The 21,943-nt window shown below is 55.2% G+C and overlaps 1 protein-coding gene across 2 annotated transcripts; it reads left to right on the forward strand.

Moving 5' to 3' along the window:
- Nucleotides 1-256: 256 nt before the first annotated feature.
- LOC309401853 (acid-sensing ion channel 1-like) lies at nt 257-21,920 on the forward strand. Of its 2 annotated transcripts, XM_081971148.1 has the most exons (11): nt 257-803; nt 15,483-15,633; nt 17,157-17,284; nt 17,403-17,553; nt 18,354-18,410; nt 18,844-18,997; nt 19,438-19,529; nt 20,608-20,687; nt 20,965-21,036; nt 21,384-21,427; nt 21,609-21,920. In XM_081971148.1, the coding sequence occupies exons 1-11, from the start codon at nt 273-275 to the stop codon at nt 21,688-21,690; spliced, it is 1,542 nt and encodes a 513-aa protein (XP_081827274.1). In that variant the 5' UTR covers nt 257-272; the 3' UTR covers nt 21,691-21,920. The 2 variants fall into 2 exon arrangements, with proteins under 2 accessions (XP_081827274.1, XP_081827275.1); XM_081971149.1 differs by lacking the exon at nt 21,384-21,427.
- The last annotated feature ends 23 nt before the right edge of the window (nt 21,921-21,943 follow it).

Below are 21,943 nucleotides of genomic sequence, written 5' to 3' on the forward strand. Positions count from 1 at the left end.
GGGTCGCTTGGCCCAGCCGGGTGTGGGGTGGGGGATAGCCCCCCTCCTCAGCCCCCCCTCCAAGGCGGGCTCGGGGGGGGTGTCGTGGGATGGGGAGAGAGGAGCCGACGGGCCGGGAAGCATGGGCGGGGGGCGGGGGAAGGCTGGCAGGTTGAGTCGGGGGGCGTCCGGGGCAGGAGGAGGAGGAGGAGGGGGTGGCCGCTGAGAGGAGAAGGGGTGCGCCCCCTCCCCGACAGAGGCGCGCGATGTACGGGGAGCGGCCCTGCAGCCCCATGGATGGGGGGCGCCCCTCCAGCCTCCAGATGTTCGCCGGGACGTCCTCCCTGCACGGGGTGAGCCACATCTGCGCCGCCGGCTCGCTTTCCCTGCGCCGGGCGGTGTGGGCGCTGTTCTTCGTGGGCTCGCTGGCCCTGCTGGGGCTGGTGTGCGCGGAGCGCGTGGGCTACTTCTTCACCTTCCCGCGGGTGACCGCCGTGGACGAGGTGGCGGCGGCCAACCTCACCTTCCCGGCCGTCACCCTCTGCAACCTCAACGCCTTCCGCTTCTCCCAAATCACGCGCAACGACCTCTACCACGCGGGGCAGCTGCTGGCCCTGCTGGACGGCCGCGCCGAGGTCCGCGGAGCCCCCTGGGCCGACCCGGAGACCCTAGCCGCCCTGCGGGACAAGGCCGACTTCAGGGGCTTCAAGGCGCGACCCTTCGACATGGCCGAGTTCTACAACCGGACGGGCCACGACCTGCGCGAGATGATCTGGCACTGCCGCTTTCGGGGGGTCGCCTGCAGCGCCCGCAACTTCACCCTGGTGAGTGGCAGCCTGGGAGGGGTGGAGGGGCGGGGGTCCCGGGGCTGGAATTTGGGGTTGGGGGGGCTGTGGAGAAGGTCTCCTCTTTCCATCTGCCGACGCCCCCTCCCACTTTCTCGCGGCTTGGACAGTCCTTGCAGCCCTCGAATCACGAGCTCCAATTTAGGTCGCTAAGCGAGACGTTGGAAAATGTTAAGTGCCTGCCTCCCCCCACCCCCGTTTGCTTGTGGGTGGGGAATGATGGGGAGTGGTCCCACGGCTGGAACGGGGAGGGGGGGTCCATTGAGAAGAGCCGCCCTGCAGAGAGCTCCAACCTCCTCCGTCCACCTGCATTCCTTGTAGTCCTCGAATTAAGACCCCCAATTTAGGTCACTAAGTGAGACATTGGAAAGTGTTGATGAATTCTTCTTGCCCCGTTGGTGAAGGAAATCTGGGCAGCTTTTCAACCAATCGCAGGGTCGTTAAATGAAGCGCCCCCTCTCCCCGTTGACTTGGCTTGTGGGTGGGGAATGATGGGGAGGGGTTCCATGGCTGGAACCATAAATCCCGGCGCAACCCCCACCACCACCATCCCACGTGCTGGACAGTCCTTGTAGTCCTCAACCTACGACCCCAAATTTTGGTCCCTAAGCGAGACGCTGGGAAATGTTAATGATTTGCCTTGCCCCGTCAGTGAAGGGGGAATCTGGGCGGCCATTCAATCATCCGCAAGGTTATTAAGTGAAGCGGGCTTCTCCCTCCCCTCAGAAGAGGAATGACCCCCCCTCAGGCGGTGGAATCGGAAATGGCGTCGGAGCAACTGAATGTTTTGATGGCAGGACTCCCAGGGGGATGCCGCAACGGTCATAAGGGTGAGACATGATCCTTTTTGGGGGGCCGTCGTAACTTTGGTCGATAAGCGAGCGGTCGTAAGTCGAGAACTATTTGTGTTTGTCTCTGGGCTGCTCAGGGGAGGGTTTGGTCTTCAGTGGAGGTGCAGAATTGTGGGCCAAATGGGGCCCACCGAGAGCGAGAAATGGGGAGGATTGGGGGAGGAGCCTGAAGGAAGGGGGGGCGACCCCCTCCCCCAATTCTGGCATCTTCCTGGAAGGGCCAGCCTCTCCCTCCTTCGTTCCTGCCAGGCCACGTGTGGGCATCTCGGTGGTGGGAGGGGGGAGGAGCCCAGGAGCCTCTGTGAGGTCAGCAGGAAGGAGGAGAGGTGGGCCGGAAGCCCCCTCCCCAAAGGAAGGAACCCATTCTCCCTGAGAAGGGTTTGAAAGTGGGGGTCTGCTTAAGCCTTGGACCCCCACTTTTCCCAGCCAAGAGGGGAGGGGAGGCAGCAGCCCCCGCCACCCTCGGGCCTCATCAGTGAGTAGAAGACCCTTCACGACCGAGCCCCAAAGGGGGGTTCTTCACTTCCTGTGCCCCCCCCCCCAATCTTTTTCTCCCCACTGCTCAGACTTCGAGTGGCTGAGGAGCACCGGACCTGCCAGGCAGGATTTTTCAGCCTCCCCTTCAGCCCCTGGCCCAGGACTCTTCCCCCCACCCCCAACCCCACCCCAAAGGTTCCTGGGTGCCGGGGTGGGCCACCCACCCCCACCTGTCCAAAGCTCATTTAATTTAATTTAATTTAATTTAATTAGCACTTCTAGACCGCCCCCTCTCCCAAAAGGGACTCGGGGCGGTGTACAGTCCATATCAAAAACATCATACATAATAATAACAATTAAAAATTATTAAATGGATAAATACATAAATAAGAGGAGGATAAAATAGACAGAACTGTAATTGCTAAATAAATAATTTAAAATATACAAAATTTAAAACCCCAGTGTCCTATAAAATTCAGTCCCCTAAAAAACCAGTAGGAAATATATATGCCAGGAGGTAGATGTTAAGAATTATGCCAGGCCAGCCAGTCGGAACAGGTGGGTCTTCAGTTTCTGCCGGAAGGAGCGGAAGTCAGTGGTGGTTCTAATGTCGGGGGGGAGGTCATTCCAGAGGGTTGGGCCCATCACAGAGAAGGCCCTACTCCTTGGTGTCGCCCGTTGGCATTGCCTAGTGGACGGCACCAGGAGAAGCCCCTCCCTGTGAGAGCGAATTGGCCGCAGGGATGTATGTGGGATGTATATGTATTGGCTCAGCCACTTTGCCAGGCCTAACTGCCGGGCACTGCGCTGGGTCCTTAGGGCTGCCCTGCAGGAGGAGGAGGAGGGGTCCCTCTGGGATAGGCGCTGAGTCGGATCACGGGCTTTGAGGGTGGGCTTTGGAGGCTCCTTCTGCTGGTAGGAAATAGCCAGCCCCTCCCTGTACCCTCCGGCCCCTGGGGGTGCCACGAATGATGCTTTTCTCCTTTTTTGGTTTCGTCTTTCCCCCCTTCGTGAGTCTCTGCCCAAATGGGGAAGGGGCTGATAGCCCAGGGATGAGCCGAGGGGGATGGGGGTATTTCACCCCCTTTGGAGGCTGAGCCCAGACTGTCAATTCTGGGAAGGACCGCGAGGAAAGTGGGGGCCAGGACTTGGTGGAAGTGGGGGCTCCTCTGGAAGAGGTGGGGCGTCGCCCCCTCCCTTCAAGCCCCACCGTGCTGCTTCTCCGCACAGCTCCAATCGGTCGGAGGACTGGGCTGGAGGGGGTGGGGTATATCTATCGTAGGGACGAACCTCCAGGCTCAGGAACAGTCTATCCCTCGTTAGCAGAGGATGCTTCATGCGGCACCAGCGACCTGCTTCAGCCCGAGTGGGTTGGGCACCTCACCTATCACCCCTTGCCCATGGGAAGCCTGGACAGATGGCATTCCTGCAGGGGCGAAACTGGCAGGATCTTTCGGAGCATCTCTTGAGTTCCCATTCTGGCATTGCCGGAAGACTCTTCCTGGCCTCCTTGGAATCCCCCCCCCCTTTGGCACCCGCTCCAGTCGCTCTTCTTGGGGTTGTCTGTTGCCATGGCGATCTTCCCATCTTTGGAGGCAGCGGAGCCGGTTGCCATGGCAGCCTCTCGGGTGGGGAAGGGCCTTCCTGCTTCCTTCCCCCCTCCCCCCTTCCACGGGCAAAGTGGCTTTTAATCCTGAGGGTTCTAAGAAGAGGCTGGATGGACAGGCACCTCTCTGAAATGGTATTGCAAGGGGCTGGACTAGATGACCTCCAAGGTTCCTTCCAGGCTCCATTCTGATTTTGATTCTGGCCCACTGGGGATGGGAGCATCACTCCACAGCTGCAGCTTCCTTTCCCTGAATGCCTGCAGGATTAGATTGCTCTCTTCCGCTGGGATGCCCCTCCCTTCTCCTCCTCCTCCATAACCCTCATCTCTTCTAGTACCGATAAGGTTACCTAGATGGGTCGTGAAACGTCTGCAAGAAAACCACCAAGCTCAGGGACCACCAATGTCCCCACAGTCTTACTCCTCCTCCTCCTCCTCCTCCTCCTCCTCCTCCTCCTCCTCCTCTTCCTCCATCCTTCCTGGCCAGAGCTGCGGAGTGTTAAGGGTACCGCTCCTTTCGTTCTGGCCAGCCATTCACAGTCATCGATCCCCCCTCCCTCCAGTAACGTCCCACCCACGCTACCCTGCCCTGGCCCTCCCCTCCCTTCTTCGCAAAGGCCTCCTTCCCTGCCTGCCCTAAAGGTGGAGCCACTTGGTCAGCCCTCCAAACTCCTCCCGTTGAAGGTTGGGGGGGGGTCTCCGGGGACTCAGAGGGACCCCGAGCGAGGGCTTCTCCGGGGCCTCAGCCCCGTTGCTGTAGAACAGAACGAAAGGGTGCCAACACTCTACGCAGGAAACCTGTGGAGGCCTCCTTGTGGCTGGAGAAGAGTCCCTGTGGGTGAACTGTAGCCGGTGGCATCTGAGGGTCCTGATGCCCATCCTCTTGACAGTGCAGGCTGTGCTGAGAAGGTCCTTGAATTGCGTCTGGGCGCTCCGTTGTCAGAGAGAGACAACCCTGTAGAGTGGTGTTTTTTCTAAGCCTTGGAAACCTTTAAGGCGGGGGAGGTCTTAAAAGGTGCCAGGGCAGTGGTGAGATCTATTTTTTTTTACTACAGGTTCTGTGGGCGTGGCTTGGTGGGTGTGGCTTGGTGGGGTCATGTGACTATGTAGTCATGTAACTGGGGGAATCAAAAGACAGAAACTCACTTTAACAATGTCCTGCTGGAGCAGGGTTGGACTAGATGACCTCCAGGTATCTTCCAGCCCTGGGTATCCTCAGAAGCTGTATCTAGTGCCAGGTTTGTAGTCCTTCCTTCCTCTCCTTTTTCTCTCTCTCACTCCCTCCCTTTCTTTTTCTTTCTTTCTTTCTTTCTTTCTTTCTTTCTTTCTTTCTTTCTTTCTTTCTTTCTTTCTTTCTTTCTTTCTTTCTCTCTCTCCCTTTCTTTCTCAGCACCCCACCCCAGCCCCCTGTTTTTGGCCTCGCAGACTTCAGGGAAGGCTGCTGGGAGCAAAAACGGACCCATCACCCCACCCCCGATTTTCTGGAGAAGCAGTAAAAAAGTGGCTTAAAAAGTTTTTAAAAAGAAAAAATTCCGAAGCGCATGTGTGATGTGCGATTGTCCGAACGGTTTTTTAAAAAAACTTTTTTTAGTATTTTTTGCTACCCCCCTTCTGTGAACCGGTAGCATATTTTACTACCCCCCTGCTCTGCCACAACCGTTCTGGCTTCGTGGGCCGGTGGGGAGAGAGGGAATGTGTCCGGGGTGAGCCCGCGCACGTACGCAGCTCCGTTTCTCACCCAAATACAGCTGCTCTCGCCTGCCCCTTCTGCGGCCCGGTTCCAAATGAGCTGTGGATCATGGGCCGCAGCCCGGGGGTTGTGTCCCGAGTCCCTTTCGGGAGAGGGGGCGGTCTATAAATATGAATAAATATGAATAATAAGACCAAGCCATGCCACGCCCACCAAGCCACACCCACAGAACCGGTATTTTAAAAAATGTGAATACCGCCAGTGATGGGAGAAGGTTGCTGATTGACAGGGAGGATGGAGGGGGCCTTCGGTATCTCTAGTGGACCCTGTACATGAGAACGCGAAGCATCAAATAATTCCGCTCCTGCAGCGTAGCACGCCAAGCAAAAAGTTGGTCCAACTCTGATCATGTGATCGTTTACGGAGGAGATGCTGCCAAAACACACACACAAACACCGATAGATGCCCTTTTGTCACTTCGCACACACACCTCTGGGATTCGGGTGTCAGTCTGGCTGCTTTCTCATCAGTCTGGCAAATCCAGTTCCCAGCCACAAGGAGTCCTTGGCCGAGGCAGGGCGGGAGGCAGCCGGGTGCTCTGATGCGTACCCATGTGGGTCCTTCTCACTGCAGCATGCAGAACTCTGGGCGGGGACTCCTTGAGGTCTAGTGTCATGCCCTAGGGTGAAAGAGAGAGATGGGAGAGAGGGGGAGAGAGAGGGGGGGGGGAGAGGGGGAGAAAGAAAAAGAGAGAGATGGGAGGGAGGGAAAAAGAGAGAGAGAGAGAGAGAGAGAGAGAGAAAGAGATGAGAGGGAGGGCAAAAGAGAGTGAGAGTTGAGAGAGAGAAAGAAAGAGAGATGGGGGGGTAGGGGGAGAGAGAGAGAAAGAGATAGGGGAGGGCAAAAGAGAGTGAGAGATGAGAGAGAGAGAAAGAAAGAAAAAGGTGGGAGGGAGAGAGGGAGAGAGAAAGAGAGATGGGAGGGAGGGACGGAGGGAGAGAGAGGAGAGAGAGAGTGTGTGTTACCTGTTTCCCATAGAAAAGAAAACACCTGGAGTGAGTGACGCTGAGTTGGCCACACTCACCCAGATTCTGTGTCTCCTGGTTTTTTTGTTTTCTGTGGGAAACGGGTCCAAATGGCTCTTTGAGTGTTTAGGGTTGCCGACCCCTGGCCTAGCCGTTGAAAAAGTCTCTCTTGAGTAGCTGAGGAAGTTTGAATAAGCTACATTTTGCTCAGCTGAAGTCGGGAAAAGTTCTCCCAGGCAGAGCTGTAGCTGGGCCAGCCCCGTCCCTTGGCAAATAAGACCTGCTCTCTTCCATATGTCTCCTCTGTGCCCAGCAGTGTCTGGTGTGGACATGCTGTGCTCTCCCGCAGGGCCTGGGCTGGGAACCGTCGAATATTTCCTCCCCAGCTGCGGGGTGACCCAGGTTGTCCACACCGTCCCCTTGCCCAGGCCTTGTTGGAAGGCTGACCCACAACAGGCCGGCGATGGTCCAACCTCCAATCTGCATTTGAGGCAGAGAGAAGCAGGCCGGCCTAGCCGTTTCTGGTTTTCCAACCACGGAGTGCTGACCTCCTGCCGTCGGCTGGCATATCGTCCTCCGGGCTTTGCGCAGAGGTTGCGTGGACCCTGGTTAGCCTCTTCTGGGAGCTGGTGGGAAGGGGTTCTACTCAATGCCCTGGGCCTCCGGTGCTTCGGGGGACATCAGGGTGAAGGCGAGGGATGCGTCGGTACTGGCTACACCGGGGACCTTTCTGCCCCAGGTGGCTAAACCGCTTTGGTGTTGCACAGAGGTGCAGCCAGATCACCGCACTGGATGAGGAAATCTTAGATGCCTAGCTGCAGTGGGCAGTGCCAACACCAAGGGTCCGCCAACCATCCTATAGTACCTTCCCTTTCAAGCTCCGTACATGGCCCCGTCTTCTTGCTCCAATGAGCAGCCCAAATGACATGGATGCTTGGAGAACCAGGGAGCGGCAGGGGCTCTTGGCCTAGCAGAACCCCTCTTGCCAGCACTGGTGGGGCAGAGGAGGTGACTACTCAGTCAGAAAAGGGGAGCAGAGGTCTCCCACAAATTTCAACGCACCCCACTCCCTTGAGTTCAAGCAGTACTGTAGAGTGCTCACCACTACACCAGACAGACACAGGCTTTGAGGGAGGAGCGGCTTCCCAGCCAGGGACTCTACTGGCATCCTTTAGTGCGGCTTGCTGCTTACCTCCCTTAGTTGCTCCCACCTGACAAGGGAGGTGTCATGATCCAAGCCCCTCCCTCCACCAGGACTGGCATCGCCTGACTCCAGGTTCGACACACGATACTCCTGATGCAGTGGAGAGAAGTGATAGCGTCCCAGCAGCACAAAGCAAACCAAGCTGAAGGCGATGGAGGCTCGGGAGGGCGAAGCAGCCCCCAACATCGTGGCTTTTGCCAGCCGGTGTACCTTGCATGGCATTGGCCACGTGTTCTTGGGGGGACCGCTCACGCCACGGCGTGCTGCCTGGGCAGCAGCTATCCTGGCCGCCCTGGGGGTCGTTTTGTACCAGGTGGCCGAACGGGTTCAGTATTACGTGGGGTACGATCATGTCACTGCACTGGATGAAGGAGAGGGCCGGCGGCTCACCTTCCCGGCCATCTCGCTCTGCAACGTCAATCGTATCCGGAGGTCCCGGCTGACCCCCAACGACCTGCACTGGGTGGGTCGGGAGCTGCTGGGCTTGGAGCTGTCCGACTACCCGGCGTACGGCCAAGCCTTGGGATGGCTTGACCCAGAAGCCTCCCGGACCTTCCCCAGCAGGAGTTTCAACCTCCACGAATTCGTGGACCGGACCAGCCACAGCTTGGAGGACATGCTGCTAGACTGCCGCTTTGGGAACCAGCCCTGTGACGCCAAGAACTTCAGCCCCGTGAGTTCCCCACGCTCCTGCTCCAGGGCCACCCCTTGGCTGCAGTGCCACACCCCCCCTCTTGTTCTGAGTGCCAGGCGACTGGAGCTGCTATGCCCCTCTTCAGCCCTGGGGAGTCCACCACAAGAGTCTGAGAGAGCCCGCGGCCCCTTCCTCTCCCCACAGCAGAAAAGCTAGCATTCCTAACTAGGAAAGTGCCCTCCCCTTGGCAGCAGAGATGGGAGGGGTGGGCGGGCTAAGCCCCCTGGCCCTGGGCTCCAAACCTGACCCTCAAGGGAGGAACGGAGGGGGGGGGAATTGTAGATCCAGGTGCCCAGAGACGTGATGGAATGGCACAGGTAGTGAGAACATGCTGGGTGCTTCCCTGGTGCCAATTCCTTTATTGGGAGGGCAGTGCCAAGCAGGCAGGGGGATTCCTGAGTCTCTAAGCAAACCCAAGGATTTTGTTCCTCCTCTGGGTTCGCTCCTGCCCCAGTGAAGCTCAGTGCCCCAAACGCTTTCCCAGCCCTCTTTTTTTCTCCAAATGCTGGGCAAAGGGGGCCACAAGAGGGTCTCCAGGGATGCCAAGGAATGACGTCAGGGCTGGCTGGTGGCGGCAGCCATCGTCCGCCCTCTTCCTCCTCTTTCCTCCCAAAGGACACTCAGGTTACACCTGGGCGCTATGTTGGCTACGTCAGTCGTATCTGGAGGAGGCTTATGCCAAGTCAGCACAATCTGAGCCGGCCGGCAGAGAGGCTGACAGGGAGGAGGGGGTTGGCACAGTTCAATATCACATCACTGCCTCCATTTGGGGGGGGGGGCTGGGTGAGAAGGAACCCTGAGGCCATCTAGCCCGGCCCTTCCGTGTCTCCTTATTCTACCGAGCCTTGGTTTTTTGAGCTTCATATTCAGCACAGTTACTGCAGAATGCCCACCGGTCAGAAGCACCTGGTGCCTTGCCTGAGTCTACTCGCCAGGTGCCCCCCTTCCCTTTCTCCCTCCCTCCTTCCCCACGCTAAGAAGGGAAACTCTAATTCAGGCTTTGTAGCAACTCTGCTGGTGACGTCCGTCTGCATCTGCAGAAACGAGGAGGCCGGAGTGCCTTGACCCCGTGTCGAATCCACAGGAGTACCTCAAAGAACAATTGTGCAAGTGCAGGGACATCTGGGGAAGGAATGGCGCGAGTGGATGCGAAGTGAACGACTGTGGTGGAATGAAGACTCGGCAAGCGGACAGAGTTCCTCTCTGGACAAGGAGAGCTTGGAGGTCACCCACAAGCACTCCAGACAGTGGCTCCTCACAAGGAGGTTAAAGGCTGCCCTTTGCCCTTTTCCACTGCCCAGTTCCTAGGTTTTCTACTCAGCCCCCCCACCCACCCATCTCCCTTTCAAACAGATCTTCCAACTCTCTTGATACCTTTCCCCCCAGATTTCACCAGTCACTGTTATTTCCATTGTTATCTCCTCTTTGTCTTCTTCATCCTTCATTTCTACTGTTGACTTCTCTCTTTCTTGAGTGGTTGGCCTTTACTCATCACCCTTTGTATATTTCCCCCCTTTTTTCCCAATAATCTCCTTAAATCCTTTCTCCATGATGTCCTTTGTATTTTGAAAAAGTACATCCATCTCCTGCAAAGTTCCACTCATTTCTCCTTATAAAATATCTTATTTTGTTTTAGGAGATTCAACTTTTGTGCAACTTTTCAATACTCAAAAAGTATTTATTCAGTCCTTAAATTCCCCTTCAGGGGGTGTATTATCAGTTCCAGTAGTCCCAGGGGTTGTCAAAAGCCTCTTTCCATCCCTTTTACATGCTCAGTCTTCTTGCATGACATTCAGGTGTCTTTTTAATTAAACAGTTTCCTCATTTTTATATTTTGGGGTCTCCCATAATCATGAAATGGCTAACAAAATTCCAATATATATATATATTCACAGTTTTTTGTATATGTGTAGTTTTCCCTTTCATCAATAGGTGGCAATCTCTACTTAAATTTCAGTATTGCTGCTGTTTGCTTATAAACAATTATAAATGATAATAATAATAATAATAATAAGTTTGAATTTATTAGCCGCTCCCTTTCCAAGTAGGACTCGGGGCGGCGTACAATGGGGCATATAAAACACAGAAAATATATAAAACACATAGGCGTACATACAGAACATACATACAGATACACAAACACGGACTCGGAGGAGGTAAACAATTTACATCATATAGACAGTTAAAAGACCCGCATTAAAATACCCCAATTGTAAAAACCCGATATAAAATTAAGATTTAACGTTTAAAATACAATTTAAAAACAGTTAGGAGGAATAAGAATAATTACGATTGAGCCAGGCCAGATAATTGAAAGAGGTGGGTCTTCAGCTGTACACGGAAGGAGCGGAGATCGGAAGTAATCCTGATGTCACGGGGGAGGTCATTCCACAGGGCTGGGCCCACCACAGAGAAGGCTCTGCTCCTGGGTGTCGCCCCCCGGCACTGTTTGGCAGACGGCACCCGGAGAAGTCCCTCTCTGTGTGAGCGAATTGGTCGTAGGGATGTGTGGGGCAGGATGCGATCCTGCATATAACTAGGCCCTGTGCCATGAAGCGCTTTAAAGATCATAATCAAAACCTTGAAACGCACTCGGTAGACCACAGGAAGCCAGTGCAGCTCGCGCAGGAGAGGTGTTACAGGGGAGTACCTAGTCCTCCCCATAATCACCCGCGCGGCCGCGTTCTGGACCAACTGTAGTCTCCGAGTGCATCTCAAGGGAAGCCCCATGTAGAGAGCATTGCAGTAATCCAGGCGAGACGTCACTAGCGCATGGGTGACTGTGCGTAGGGCATCCCGGTCCAATAAGGGGCGCAATTGGCGCATCAGGCGGACCTGATGGAACGCCCCCCTTGCCACGGCTGTTACATGGTTATCCATGGACAGCCGGGCATCCAGGAGGACGCCCAAATTGCGCACCTGTTCCATGGGGGCTAGTTGGACGCCCCCGATGGCCAGAGATGGAAACACCTGGTTGAACCGGGAGGCCGGAAGCCACAGCCACTCCGTCTTGGAAGGGTTGAGTTTTAGTCGGTTGCCATCCATCCAGACCCGTACGGCCTCCAGACACCGGGACATCATTTCGACGGCCTCATTGGGGTGGTTCGGGGTGGAAATGTATAGCTGAGTATCATCAGCATACAGATGATATCCCACCCCAAAACCACGGATGATCTCGCCCAGCGGTTTCATATATGTGTTGAACAGGAGAGGCGAGAGTACCGATCCCTGTGGCACTCCACATGTGAGTGGCCTCCGGGTCGAACTCTGCTCCCCTGTCAACACACGTTGCGTCCGATCAGAGAGGTAGGAGCCAAACCACCGTAAGACGGTGCCCCTGACTCCCAGCCCCTCTAGCCGGTGCAACAGGATACCATGGTCGATGGTATCGAACGCCGCCGAGAGATCTAATAGGACCAGGATAGAGGAACAACCCCTATCTCTGGCCCTCCAGAGATCATCAACCAATGCGACCAAGGCCGTCTCTGTGCTGTGCCCGGGTCGGAAGCCGGACTGGCGCGGGTCTAGATAATCATTTTCCTCCAGGTGACGTGGGAACTGCTGTGCTACCACACTCTCTACAACCTTCGCTAAAAAAGGAAGGTTGGAGACTGGACGATAATTGACTAGGTCCGTTGGGTCCAGGGAAGGCTTCTTGAGCAGGGGCCTCACCACCGCCTCTTTCAAGGCGGCCGGTAGAGAACCCTCACCCAGCGAGGCGTTCACCAGGCCCAGGAGCCAGTCGCGCGTAACCTCCCAGGATGCCAGTACAAGCCAGGAGGGACACGGGTCCAATAAACATGTGGTAGGTCGCAGACGTCCACGCAACCTGTCCAAATCCTCGATGGTAACCGAGTCGAACTCCTCCCAAAGCGGTCCCTCAAGACTCGCAACGGGCGTCTCTACTGAATCACTGAAAGGGGTCCATCCCATCCGGATTTGAGCGACTTTATCCTGTAGATAATTCCCAAACTCCTCTGCTCTGCCCTGTAATGGGGCTTCCCGTGGTCTCTCAAACAAGAGGGAACGGGTCACCCGAAACAGGGCAGCAGGGCGGTTATCTGCAGACGCAATAAGAGCGGCACAATGTTGACGTTTGGCCGCTCTTAATGCCACAAGGTACGTCTTCAAATATGCTCGTACCTGTGCTCGGTCAAATTCGGAACGGGAGGATCTCCAACGACTCTCTAGGCGTCTCTTGTGGCGTTTCATCACCCTTAGCTCCTCGGTAAACCAAGGTGCCAGGGTGGTTCGTCGCCGCAAGAGAGGCCGCAAAGGCGCCACCCGGTCTAGGGCCCCGGTAGTCGCACTATTCCATGCGTCTACCAGGTCCTCCACTCGGGGGCGGGTCAGGTCCACAGTAGGTGGCCCAAGTTCCGTCTGGAACCTATCCGGTTCCATCAGGCGCTTGGGGCGGAACCATCTAATACCTTCCAGTTCCGCCTCCTCGCGGCGGGGGGTGGCACCAGGGAAGTCCAGCCGGAGAAGTGAGTGATCCGACCATGACAGGGGAATAGTGTCTAGATCCCCTATTCCCAGATCACTCGTCCACTGGCCAGAGACAAAAACAAGGTCCAGGGTGTGGCCTCCCTCGTGAGTAGGGCCCTGAATTAACTGGGTCAGGTCCATGGCTGTCATGGAAGCCATGAACTCCCGAACCCCCTCAGACGCTTCTCCCATCGACGGCAGATTAAAATCCCCCATCACTAAAAGTTTGGGGGTCTCAACCGCCACCGATGAGATCAGCTCAAGGAGTTCGGGCAGGGCCGCTGAAGTATAGCGAGGAGCCAGGTATACTATCAGCAGGCCCAACTGCCTCCCTGGGCCCCATCTCACGACGAGGGACTCACACCCGGATGTCTGCGGCACAGTGAACTCTCTGATAAATGCCAATAAGAGTTTTGATTGGGGAAAATTGCAACATTTGGACAAAGAGTCCACAAATGTATCTGAAATAAGATTTTGCGAATTTAACCGTCACAATCGTTTGTCATCATCTTCTTCTGACCACTCCCATGATCCCTTGCTTTGGGGCGGAGTCTGGGCAGCTGAGTGGAGCTGGGTGTTTATTGGCCGGATGCCCTTCCTTTTGCCAATGCGGAGCTTTCTTCTGTGCTCAGAGGAAAAATATATCTTAACCGCCACAATCTTTCCCTGTAGGAAAAAGGCTTTTTTGTTATTAAAAAAAATTCTCTTAAAAACATAATAAAGGTAGACTTTGAAGGTCGGACATTGGAGGAAATTGGGGATTAAAGGAATTCCATCTTACAATTAGAGGAGAATGAAGTAAAGCCTTTAAATGGGGGACATATTGAAGGGTGTTTTCTGAACCCTGGATTAAAAAGTTTACTGTGTCAGCCTCAATCGATGGGTTAGAAAATGGATTTAAAGATGATTCTCATACAAGAATACAAGAATCAAAGATGTCACGCTGGACCCACAAAAGAAATCAATGGCTGTCTTAATGAATAAAAGGAATATACAAATACAGACTAAGATTTAGATGATTTCCCTATATTGGATTTAGGAAAGAGGGTTATAGCAGTAAAAGAGGCAGTAAAAGAGGTCAGAGGGGATGAAGGGGAAAAAATAAAGAAGTTTTTCTTTCAAAAAATGAAAGAAGTCAAGTTTTAGGGCATGATTTGAAGAGAGGAAAGATCAGGACTGTTAAAAGTAAAAGGAAGGAATAGAAAGTTGGCTTATTTGGTCAAAGTTAAAAGAGAGATGCCGTTATCTCTGGTCACTCGTAATGGACTTTTGCTGACAAAGGAAGGCTTAAGGGTTTGTTTATGGATAAAGGATGAGATTTGGGGGGGGGTCATTTTTTGTATTTGAAGAGGAGGTGATTAGTTTCTAAAATATTTTTCTAGTTATGATGAAGGGGAAGGTCGTTTTTATACATATTTTGTTCCTTTTCTTATGATATTCTTATTTTTTCTGTTTTCCTTTCCTGCTCTTCCTATTTTTTTGTATTCTTTTAAATTTTTATTAGGATTTGTCTTTTTAATTGTACATTTTAATAAATTGGTGTTTTGTTTTATTTTAAAAAAGGTATACATTTGTGCAAACTTTCTGCCCCAAATCTGCCCTGGGCAGTGACTTATTAGGGCCCTTTCTTATATTTGCTGCCTGGAGGGCAGGAATTGGGCTTTACAAAGGGGTCTTTTATCAGTTTTCACACTTACGACTCATGGGATCAAAATTCAGCTGCTCGGCAACTGATTCAACATTACAACGGCTACTGGAAGGTGTTGTGCAACCTTCCAACAAGCCAAGTCAAGGGGGAAGCCAGGTGCTCTAAAACAACTGTGTGACCAACAGGACAATGGCTGGGATTCGCTTAACAGCAGTGGAAAGGTCGTAAAACAGAGCAGAGGTCACTTAAGAACCGTCTCGCTTAGCGGCAGAAATGTGGGGCGCAATCGTGCTGGTTGGCTGGGGATTAACGGTTGACTCTTTCTCCTTGTGGGTTTTCATGGGCTGACTTCAATTGGCGGAAGGGTCCAGTCAGTGGGGAGTGGGCCGGGGGGAACTGGGGGAGGATGCGAAAATAATGTAAATAAATGAGATAGATTGCCTGTCGATACAAGCTCTGTCCAGGGCCCGTAGCAGAGGAGCAGTGCTTGGCCGGGGGCTCCGGTGGCTTCAGAGCTTGGAAAATCATGGACAGGTACAAGACCTGTGAGGAGGGGGCAGGAGGGGCAACCCCAGGCCCATCAGGTTCCCCAGGCGGGCAGCCTTGATTGCAGAGATGGCCAATCTCTCTCTCTTTCCACCTCTTTCTCTCCATCTATCTCTGTGTCCATCTCTCTCTCCATCTCTTTCCATTTCTCTCTTTCTCTCTTCCTCACTTTCCATCTTTCTCTCACTTCCTCTTTGTCTCTCTCCATCTCTCTCCCTCCTTCCCTCCCTCTCTTCGTTGCTCTCTTGCTCTCTCCATCTCTCTGTCCCTCTTTCTCTCTCTCCATCTTTCTCTCTCTCTCCATCTTTTTCTCTCTCTCTCCTACAGACACACATGCACACGCAGTGCCAGGACCTCCGGGTGCAGTGCCGTGCTTCCCCCTCCATGGGTCTGTCTCTCACTCCCCCCCCTTTCCCCCCCCCCCCGCAGACCTTCACCCGTCTGGGAAAATGCTACACCTTCAACTCTCGTGCCAACAGCTACCAGCTGCTCACCACAGTGAAAGGTGGGACGGGAAACGGCCTGGAACTCATGCTGAACATCCAACAGGATGAGTACCTGCCCGTCTGGGGGGACACAGGTGAGTGCTCTGGACTCCTCCCTCCCCCCCCAGAACCTTGTGACCCTGTGGGCCCCAGCTCCCCCCCCCCCAAGAAGGGCAGCCCAGAGGCTCCGTTTCGCCTGTTGAGGGGGGGAGAGTTTCATCCCAGGGGAGGGGGGCAAGGGCTGGTCTGACCATGGAGGGGGGTCTTTGTTGCTCAATACACAGCAGTCAGGCAGTGGGGGGGTCTCCAAGGGGGATGGTGGGCCAGCAGCCTCCTCCCTGGCCTGGGAGGGAGAAAGGGCATCACTAGCCGGGGCAAAGTGGGCCCAGGACAGGAGCCTCCTACAAGCAGGGCCCAGGAGCCCCCTGTGGCAATGGGGAAGGGTCTCCCTCTTGACCAAGAAGAGACCCCTCCCCTCTCTCTGCCTTGTGGCAGATGAGATCTCCTACGAAGGCAGCATGAAGTTGAAAATCCAGTCAGAACCAATGTCAGGGTTCCAAATAGTATCCGAAAATGAATCAGAGTCCGAGGCAAAGGATTCCTCAAAGTTCCAATTGATGAAGAGATCCATGTTGGCCCACCTGGGAAAACCTGAATCTGAAAGCTTCCTGGGTTTTTCCCAACCCAGTTGAAAGTTAAAAGATCTTTCCCCCCCCCCCCCCCCCCATCCACAGGCCCACCCCATGGCCCAATCTCCCACTGCCACGCTGGCAGTTCCACCCATCCAGTTCCGGTCAGGCGCAGAGGTTCAGAGACAAAGGATGACCTTGGCTTTCTAGAAAGAATATTGTTATGGCTATATTGCAACTAACTCCGTACAATCCCTCCTCCTATTTCCCCACAATAGTAAAATGCGTAGTAGAATAATAGAAAGGATGGCAGGCCTGAGATCCAAAAGAAAGCTGCAGGCCTGACAACCAGTTTGACTCGGTAGGATTGCAACCGAGATGAAAGTAGATTGTTTTAAAGATGCGCCACTGGCTGGACGCATCAGAGAAACCGTCAGATGTTTTCACAAATAAGAGGAATATATACAAATACAGACCGAGAGTCTGATGGGGGTGATTTTCCTATCTTGCAGGGGTGTCAAACTCAAGGCCCTTATGTGGTCGGATCCGGCCTGCGTGGCCAGCCCAGAAAATGTAAGGTCACTTTGACCCAGTCTACCCAGTGAGAAGAGGACACATGCCACCAGTTTGGGGAGTGGTGTCAACCTGGCCAGGCCCACCGAGTTGGCCACACCCACCCAATCAGCCTCGCCCACCCAGCCCACCAAGGCCAACCCCAGCCCTGATACCGCCCTGAATGAAATTGAGTTTGACACCCACCTCCCCCACCCTGCTCTTTGGGATGTAGGAAATGGGCTTGTAAAAGCATTGAAACACGTTGTGAGAAGGGACGAGGAAGAAAAAGGGAAGGAAGTCAGGTTTTAGGACATTCTTGGAAGAGAGGAAAAACCAAGATTGTTCAAAGGAAAAGGAAGGAATATAAAGTCGGCTTATTTGGTCAAGGTTAAAAGAGAGATGTTGTTCTCTGTGTGTGTGTGTGTGCCTTGCAGACGAGACCTCCTATGAAGCCGGCGTGAAGGTGCAAATCCACAGCCAGAGTGAGCCGCCTGCCATCGATCAGCTGGGCTTCGGAGTAGCCCCTGGCTTCCAGACGTTCGTGGCCTGCCAGGAGCAGAGGGTAGCCCACAGAGGGACACGGGGTGGGGGAGGTGGAGGTGCCCCCTTCCTCTCCTCCCCATTCCCCGAATCTGGGGACCGGATCCTGGGCTGACCCGTCGCCCTGCCTTTTGCCTCAGCTCTTCTACCTGCCAGCCCCCTGGGGGCACTGCCAGGCTAATCCCGCAGAGTCGGCCTTCTTCCCCAACTACAGCACTGCCGCCTGCCGGATCGACTGCGAGACGCGCTACCTGGCGGAGAATTGCAACTGTCGTATGGTGCATATGCCAGGTCAGGGTGGAGCAGGGGCAGGGGGGTGGGGGGGCTGAGCCGAGCCCCTTCTCCGGGCCAAATCAGAATTGAACTGGAATGGACCTCAGAGGTCTTCTAGTCCAGCCCCCTGCTCGAGCAGGAAACCCTTACAGCATCATAGAATAATGGAAGGGACCTTGGAGGTCATTTAGTCCAACCCCTGCTCTAGCAGGAGACCCTAGACCCTTCCAGACAAATTTAGTTGTTCAGAGGCTTCTTAAAAACCCATTGATGGAGCACCCAAAACTTCTGGTGGCCAGCTGTTCCACTGGTTAATTGTCCTCCCTGTTAGGAAGTGTTTCCTTGATTCTAGGTTGCTTCTCTCCTGAATTAGTTTCCATCCATTGCTTCTCGTCCTGCCTTTGGGTGCTTTGGAAAATAGTTTGACTCCCTCTTCTTTGGGGCAGCCCCCCAAATATTGGAAGATGCTATCATGTCACCCTTAGCCCTCCCCATCCTTATTAAATTAGACATAGCCAAATCCTGCAACTCATCTTCCTAGGTTGAAAGCCTTCGGGACCTTAAGCGCCTTAGCTGTTCTTCTCTGCACTTTTCCCAAAGTCTCGGCCTCCTTTTTGTGACCAAAACTGGACGCAGGGTTCCAGGGGTGGCCTTACTAAGGCTTTTACAAAGTGGGCATTTCCCCCCCCCCCCCCCAATTTGGATACTATGCCTCTGTTTATGCAACCGAGGATCGTCTTAGCTTGTTCGGCACACGGCAGGGTCTTCAGGGGATCGACAAATGGGCGTCCTCTGAACTTTGCTCTTCCCCATGACAGGCAACGCCAACGTCTGCACCCCGGAGCAGTACAAGGAATGCGCGGATCCTGCCCTGGGTGAGTTGGGACCAGGGGTCGGTTGCTCCCGCCATTGCTGTCAGTTGGGGGTGCACCAACATTTCATGCAGCGTGATAGCTTCGTTCGTGCGCAAGCCAGACGTGCCCATTTGCACAAAAAGAAATCTGCGCAAAACATTAAAAAAAAGGGGAGGAAATTAAATGTGTGCAATGACAATTGTTCTGCGCGTGCGCAGAACTGAAAATCAAGATGGCGGCCCTGTAGGGGAACCGGTGTGGGGGGGGAGGTGGCAGGACTTGGTTGCTGCCGGTTCCACCGACCCAGGCCGCCAAATCACTACTGGTTCGGCCGAATCGGTCTGAACCGCTAGGGACCCACCTCTGGCTGGGACCCTCCCGGGATTGGGAGGTTTTGTGGGGAGGGCACTTGTGAGTAACTCCATCCCCTCTCACCCCCCGTTTTTTTCTCCAGACTTCCTGGTGGAGAAGGACAACAGCTTCTGCTCCTGCCACACGCCCTGCGAGGCGGTGCGCTACAGCAAGGAGCTCTCGGTGGTCAAGATCCCCAGCAAGGCCTCCGCCAAATACCTGGCCAAGAAGTACAACCGGAGCGAGCAGTACATCATGTGAGCGGCCCCTGCCCTGCACGGGCTCCAGGCGTCCACCCCTCTCGCCTGCTGTGGGCGGGTGGGGCCACTGACCAAGGAGAAGCCCACAACCCCCAGGCTGCAGCCCAGTACTGGACAGGGAGCCATGCGGAAGTGGGTGGCGGAAGTGGCGGACAAGGATGTGCACCTCGGCATCCCACCGTCCACGTGCTCGCACAGATACAGTTGCTCACGCATGCTCGCCCAGCTGCAGCTGCACACATGTACCCGCCACTCTCACGAATGGCCACCGATCGCACAAGCGCAGAGGCTTGCGGGAACTTGTCCCCTCTCCCCCTCCCATGCCAATCCGCAAAGGGCTCCAGTGCAGAAGGGGGATCTCGAAGGGATCCCAGGGGTGCCCGCTGCCCACTCCCTGGGCCAAAGCTACGGGTGACCTTCTGCCCTCCGGTCGCCAGGGAGAACCTGCTGGTGCTGGACATCTTCTTTGAGGCCCTGAATTACGAGACCATCGAGCAGAAGAAAGCCTACGAGGTGGCTGGCCTGCTGGGTGAGTGGTCAGGACGGGTGAATTGGGGGAGGGGGAGCTGGGCCCCCGAAGGAGAGCCGCCACCCTCTGGCTTTTGGGGCAGGGTGGAAATTCCACCTGAGGCTGGTTGGGAAGGGGGTGGATGGGAGAGATAAATGGAGGGAGGGATGGAAGATAGATAGATGATAGATAGATAGATAGATAGATAGATAGATAGATAGATAGATAGATGATAGATAGATAGATAGATAGATAGATGAGAGAGAGAGAGAGAGAGAGAGAGAGAGAGAGAGAGAGAGAGAGAGAGACGGGAGATGGGTAGATACAGATAGATGGACAGATGGATGAAGGGAGGACCTTCAGGGCAGACTAAGGAAGCTGTCCGTGGCTCCGCAGCTCCCTCAAACCAAAGCAGCAAAGCAGATACAGTACTACGGCAGCGGTGCAGAGACAAAGGATGACCTTGGCTTTCTAGAAAGGAATTTTGTTATGGCTGCATGTCATCCAACTCCATACAATCCCTCCTCCCATTTTCCCACCGTAGAAAATGCATAGGAGGATAATAGAAAGGGAGGCAGTCCTGAGACCTCCAAGGACCACCTAACGCAACCCAGTCTCCCCAGGCTTTCCAAGCCTGGTCAATAATGGATGTGGACACCCGTGGTCAGCGTCCCAGGAACCGCTGCCAAGGGGAGGAGGAGTGGGCTGCTTTCACCCAGCCAAAATCAGCTCCAGTTTAGCAATGGGGGGATACGCCCTGCCCCAGGGCCGCCTGGGGAAATTGACACCTGGGCTCTGCGTCAATTACGTCCTGGGCTTGAGACCAGCATTTGAGTCAGGAGTTGTGGGGGCACAGCAGTTAGAAAGCAGAACTGCAGGCCAACTCTGCCCACTGCCAGGAGTTCGATCCTCATTGCATCAAGGTTGACTCGGCCTTTCGTCCTGCCGAGGTCAGCCGCTGGCTGTGTAAGCCACTTAGAGGGGGCCACAGAGCATTAGGCACGAGGGCTAGAGTGCTGTGAAATAGCGGCTGGTCGGCAGGCGGTCAACTCTGGGAGGTGCCCAGGAAGCCCTAACGGTGCCCCCTTTGCCTTTCCAGGGGACATTGGGGGCCAGATGGGTTTGTTCATCGGTGCCAGCCTGCTCACCATCCTGGAGATTTTCGATTACCTGTATGAGGTGAGTAGCACCGGCAGAGGGGAAGGAGTCGCTTGGCGTGACTTCTTCGAGCAGGGAGCTCTTCCTCACTCCCCACCAAAGCGGACGGGGGCAGGGCAAGGTCAGGCTGGGGGTGCCAGATGGAGGTGCCAAGCGCCCTCTTGTTCTGCCCCCTTCTTCCTTCTCCCCACTCGCCTGCAAAACCTCCGGCACCCTGCCACCCTGAGCCTGGCACCGTTTCTCCCACCCCCCCCACCTTCCCTCGACTGCTATGCCAGCCCTTTTCTCTTACGCGCAGGTGCTCCGGGACAAACTTTCCAGCTACTACCAGGGCAGGAAGGAAGCCCACCACAGCAATGGCGACAACCTGGTAGGGACCCCCTGTTCTGCCCCCCCACCCCCACTTCCAGCGGGAAGCACAACCCCCCCTTTCCTCCAAATGAGTGCTTCTGAAGACCAGCTTGAGAAACAATTGGGGCGGGTCCTTTGGGGTCCTGGCAGCGACCGGACAGTTTGGAGGGGGGCTGTCGCGTTGGTGGGGTTCTTCCTGGAACACCCTTGATATCCCCTCCCGCTTTTCAGCGCTGGTGCCCACCTGCCAGGGGTCTCACCTCATTGCCGTTTCTCCATCCCTGCCCCCTTTCTCTCTCCTCCTTCCCTGCTTTCACCCCATCGCTGCCCCCCACCCTGCTTCCATTTGGCATCTCATCTGCGCAGGAGTATGTGGATCTCCCCTGCGGCCAGCTGCCCCCTCCGCCCAGGTAGCGGTGTGCTCCCACCCACCCACTCACACGTCTCGGGTGGGCTCCCTCTCCCCCTCCTTAGCCTCAGGCCGCCTGCCCTGGAGGGGGAGGGGGAGGTGGGGAGGGGCGGGCCAAAGCCGGGGAGAGTGGCACGACTCCCACCCACCCACCCACCGCCCCTCTTTCTCCCTGCCCACAGAGCGCCCGCCATCCGCTGCGCAGCCACTCGGACAGCGTCGTGGGATACCCCGCGGGTGGGCTACCTCGTCACACCACTCTAGGCAGCTTTGAGGAGTTTGCCTGCTGAAGAGACCCCCGCCCCTCCCACAAGGACGGATCCCTGGCCGGCTCCAGGACGGACAACTGTGGAGGGGCAGGACGCCCAACCAGGGAACTTTGCGCTTCTGGAGCATCGTGGCGAGTGGGAGCGATGGAAGACGGGACTGTGGGGCTCCTCCGACGGTCCCCTCCCCAAAATCTATGTTGATCTGTCATTAAAGGACCTCCTTGGGAACAGCACATGTGTTGGTTGTC

Source organism: Natrix helvetica, assembly GCF_964273705.1.
Source record: "Natrix helvetica genome assembly, chromosome: Z".
Taxonomy (NCBI): domain Eukaryota; kingdom Metazoa; phylum Chordata; class Lepidosauria; order Squamata; family Natricidae; genus Natrix; species Natrix helvetica.